We start from the raw sequence: 4,857 nt of genomic DNA, 5'->3' as shown, positions 1-4,857 counted from the left end.
GGAACAAGACAAATTAAACAGCCCAAGGCCGCTGTCTAAAATACAGCTATGGTCTTGTCCTGTCGATAATGTCCCTTTCCAAAAATGATGTGAGGATTTAACAATGGACAACGCCTCTGGGATAAAATGGTTTAGGTCCCACTGGTATTGAACAGCCCAACTAACTTCATTAACGGATGAACAAGGGCATAAAACCACCGTCAAATCTCACAGCAGACGGCTATGAAACATGTTCGTGATTCAAATGTCAACTCAGCAATATGCTTGAATTCATAATCAGACCCTTTCAATAAATTTACAGCGTACATTGAACTCCTTAATAAATCTGCATCTGCTCTCTCTCTCTCTCCCTCCCTCCCTCAATGTGAAAATTGTAAACCCTTCTACTGTTCCCGTCGTATCCCCGTCCCCACTGAACCAACCTGTAAAGCAAAACATCAAGGGTACAATGATTGAAGACTAGAACTTGAGAGCAAGAAAACTTTAGAGGCGTATCACACTCGCACAATCCTTTCCATTCGTCTTTGTTTATGAAATAAACATATAATGCAAAACTTCTTTTCTCATGCTACACTTCCATGATTCGAGACATCTTCGTAGTAATAAGGAGTCATTTTTCCATCCTCTTTAGTAGCAGTTTTTTGTTGGTTCTCAGCACCAACTTCTTGTAGCATTTTAACCACCCTTCTCATTGATGGACGGTTGATTGGGAGTGGACTAGTACAGAGGATGCCGATGTTGAATACCTTGTATATTTCATCTTTGAAACAGGGATCGAGTTTGGAATCAAGAACATGGTCGACTCCTTTCTGGTCCAGAGTGGTGCAGACCCACCTTACCAGGTCCTTCTCCCCATACTCCGGGTCAATAGGGAGTCTTCCTGTCACCAACTCAAGTATAACTACACCAAAACTGTATATGTCGCTCTTCTCGTTCACACGAAGTGTATATGCATACTCTGTATCAAAAGTTTCCATGGAAAGATTTAGTTCAGATTGAGTGGAATATAATTTCAGAAACAACTAAATATCAGCTAAGTAACTGAATAAAGTGCAACATTCAATTATAAGAATGATGATAAAGAATCCGGCAACTAACCTGGAGCAATGTAACCACAAGAACCGGCGATGATAGACATCGATTTACCACCCTTTCCAGCAGCATCAACAACCTTGGCGACTCCAAAATCAGCCACTCTTGCACCAAAATCCCCATCCAGCAAGATATTGTTGGATTTGACATCCCTATGCACGATCGGGGGCACACAATCATGATGCAAATAAGAAAGCCCCTCAGCTGCATCCACGATAATCTTGTATCTTGTTGGCCAATCCAGCAAACCACTTTTACTACTACGCAACAAATCACCCAAGCTACCATTTGGCATGTACTCGTACACCAAAAGCTTACAATCCCTGGTAGTACACGAGCACCACAACTTAACGATATTCTTGTGCCTGATTTTCCCCAATGTCTCAACCTCTGCTTGAAACCAATCATCCTGAGCCAGAGTCGGAGCCTGAGCCTGACCTTTCTCAAGATCTGTGCTCTCGGAACCCATTTTCACGCCCCCCCAGAGCTTCTTCACAGCCACAGCCTCCCCATTGCTAAGCACCACCTTGTAAACTTTCCCCGAAGATCCTCTCCCGATCACATTATCCTCATCAAGACAATCCAAAATCTCATATTCACTAAAACCCAACTTATGAAAGGACATCAAAGTCCACTTAGACTTATCGATTGCCCTAGCTTTCTTATAACTCCTGTACTTGAAGTAAAACCAAACCAAACCAACAAGAAGCACCAAAGCAGCTGAGACAAAAATGGATCTAAGCAACCAAACATAACCTTTATGCTTATCTCCATCCCTTCCGGTACACAAACCACTCATATTCGCACACAAACCAGGATTTCCTATGAAGCTACTTTTGTACAATTCTTCATCGAACAAAGGCGGTAACTCACCAGATAACAAGTTATTCGACAAATTAAGCTGATTAAGCTTCAAATGCTGCAAACTAAAAGGAACTCCCCCAGTAAATTGATTGTTCGACAAATCAAGATAGTTCAACAGAGACAAACTCCCTATTCCATCAGGAATCTTCCCTGAAAACTTATTTTTAGCTAAATTCAGCTCGTTTAACCTCTTCAAGGACTCAATCCCACTAGGCAACTCACCCTCCAACTCATTCCCATGAAGATCAAGAATCCCTAGTCCATCAAGCTTCACTACGCTTTCGGGCAACGGCCCACTAAATTTATTGTTACTAGCTGAAAGTTGAACTAAATTATCAACTAGACCAATTTCTTCAGGTAACGAGCCATTAAACTCGTTCCTAGATAAGATCAAAAGAGATAAATTTGCTGCCTTGGCAATGGATTTTCCAATTTGACCAGAGAACGAGTTATTAACAAGCTCAAGTAAGTAAACGTGAGGGAGACCCCAGAACCCATCAGGTATTTCACCAGATAATTTGTTGTAACCGAGTCGGATCCGATTCAGGCTGCGACACTCTGCTAAACTCGACGGTACATGGCCCGAAAACGAGTTGTATATCATTAGAAGCTCTTCGAGGTTTCCTTTCTCGCATAAACTCGGCGGTATTGGGCCGGTAAATTGGTTGCTGGACACGTCCAGCCATCTTAGAGGTGAGTTCTTGCCGAGGTTCACAGGTAAGTCCCCTGTGAGACGGTTCTGAAAGAGTCTGAGTTCGTACAGAGCTGGGGAGTCGGCGATACTCGATGGTAAAGTCCCTTCAAAGTAGTTTTGGTATAGGTTGAGACTTTCAAGTGGCAGCTGTGTCAACTCGTCCGGAATCGTTCCCGTTAACTGGTTCATCGACGCGTCGAGTAGTTTCAGCTTGGCCAAATTCGAGAACCCTCGAGGTAACTCCCCGGTCAACGAGTTGTTGTAGAGCTCAATCTGGACGACACTAACTAGCTCAGTAAGCGAAGTCGGGATATTCCCCACCAAGTTGTTAAGGGCGAGATCCAAATCGGTGAGTTTCTCGAGCCGACCCAGCGAGTCAGGAATCTCTCCGATTAAATTACATTCCGTGAGCCACAAAATCTCCAAGTTCGTTAAGTTGCCGAGCTCCGGCGGGATCCGACCCTGGCTGAACGGGTTGTACGATAAATTGAGCATTTTCAGCGTACTAATGTTCCCTAAAAAGGCTGGGATTGTACCGTCTAGAAGGTTGTAAACCAGAGATAAAACCTCGAGCTTCTGGAATCTCCCGAATGAGTCGGGAAAATCCCCCGATATATTGTTACCGGTTAAATCGAGGTACTTAAGGTTAGGGAGGTCAGGCAGAGTGTGGGGGAGTTCACCAGTGAGTAGGTTCTGGGAGAGATCAAGGTGGACAAGATTCTGACACGTGGAGATATCGGAAGGGATGGTGGAGTCGATGTTGTTGTAAAACAAGTTAATGAAGGAAAGGTTTTGGAGACGGCAGAGGAGGGTGGGGAAAGGGCCGCCGACATTGGCGTTGGAGAGGTCAAGGGAAGTGACGGCTCCTGTGGCGGAGTCGCATGAAACTCCCAGCCAGTTGCATGGGGTGGGATCACGAGGATTCCATGAGGAAAGGGCGGAGTCAGGGTCCGAGAGGGAATCTTTGACTTGGAGAAGGTAGAGACCTTCTTGGTTGAGAGAAAGGGAAGGTGAGGCAAAGGTGAAGAAGACAAGGGAGAGGAAGAGGAGAAGCATTTTCATTGCTTGCTTGCTGAAGGAAACGAGTGAAGAGATTTGCAGAGAATATAGTTGAGTGTAGCTTCAACGGAATTAATAGCTAATTCGTTTGAGAGAGCAAGGGAAAGAGAGAGAGACTGAGAGAGGGGATTGTTATGATGTGGGTAACTGCCCCCGCTGTCTATGGTGAGTTTTTAAACAGAATCATGGTGGGAGAGACGAAACTGAAAACCGAAGCAAAGGGTATTACTGTTACCATTACAAATGATGGGGGTGTTTTCCTTTTGGTTACTGTATATAAAAAAGGGGTAATGAATAGGGTTGAGACGGGGGACAGAAAGCAAACAAGGTTCATCAAATCGGTCGAACCACGGGCAGTGGCAAAATTATATCGAGGATGATTAAAATACATAAACAGTTAAATGGCGGATTTTGTGTGGTAGTGGTGAATTACCAACGACACAAAGAATTGTAATTATGCTGTGGTTTTATTATAGATTGATGCACGCGAATGAGAGTAATTCTTTGGCAGCGTTTGTTTTTCTTTAGCAGTGATCTCGACATGTTTCAAAATACAACAGCTCTTATTTGCTCGCAACAACTACTTTTTGGCCGACGGTTTACACATTGCACCCAGTAATGAGTGAGTGGGTGAAACCGAACCACCTTTCTCGGCAAATGTTGTCGTATGGTCATTTCATGGGTAGAATCAAAGTTCCAAGTCCGAATTTGGCATCATTTCTCTCGTCTTGCTGTTTAATTGGATTTGTTTAATTCGATACTTTTCATTCAAATTAAACCCCATCTATTCAATTTCATCTTTATTTGAGTTCCTCTATTCATAAAACATACTGTTTGATTTTATTTATAATTTTTTGAGCAAATAAACTCTTTATTTTATCAACTTTTTTGCATCTCGTCCATCTTAAGCATAACACAACAAAATATCTTGAGTCCTCTGTGTCTGTTCTTTCCAAACATCATTTATTATGTTCTTTAGATACGAGTATAGAGTTCAGTAACTGCGATGATAAAATTAAGCTATCCGAACAAGGTGTGTGCTTATCGAAATGTATGTGGTAAATTTCACCATTAATAGAGAATGCAACTTTATTGTTCTAACCATTAAGACTCAGAAATTGAGGCTAACAAGGATGAAAAGTTAGGAT

General features: G+C 42.8%; 1 protein-coding gene across 1 annotated transcript; it reads right to left on the bottom strand.

Annotated features, from left to right (window-relative positions):
* Positions 1 to 554: 554 nt before the first annotated feature.
* Positions 555 to 3,835, bottom strand: LOC120131708 (receptor-like protein kinase HSL1). Its single transcript, XM_039148637.1, has 2 exons — positions 1,099 to 3,835; positions 555 to 958 (listed from the first exon to the last, which is right to left on the bottom strand). The coding sequence occupies exons 1-2, from the start codon at positions 3,710 to 3,712 to the stop codon at positions 564 to 566; spliced, it is 3,009 nt and encodes a 1,002-aa protein (XP_039004568.1). The 5' UTR covers positions 3,713 to 3,835; the 3' UTR covers positions 555 to 563.
* Between the last annotated feature and the right edge of the window lie 1,022 nt (positions 3,836 to 4,857).

The sequence above is a fragment of the Hibiscus syriacus genome, unplaced genomic scaffold (assembly GCF_006381635.1).
Source record: "Hibiscus syriacus cultivar Baekdansim isolate YM2019G1 unplaced genomic scaffold, ASM638163v2 tig00110556_pilon, whole genome shotgun sequence".
Lineage (NCBI taxonomy): Eukaryota > Viridiplantae > Streptophyta > Magnoliopsida > Malvales > Malvaceae > Hibiscus > Hibiscus syriacus.
This window is presented reverse-complemented; position numbering and strand designations above follow the sequence as displayed.

Coding starts and splice junctions, on each gene's coding strand:
- LOC120131708 (XM_039148637.1), bottom strand. CDS start 3,712: ATGAAAATGCTTCTCCTCTTCCTCTCCCTTGTCTTCTTCACCTTTGCC. Junction 959..1,098: donor TTGTGGTTACATTGCTCCAG/GTTAGTTGCCGG, acceptor CTTTTGATACAG/AGTATGCATATACACTTCGT.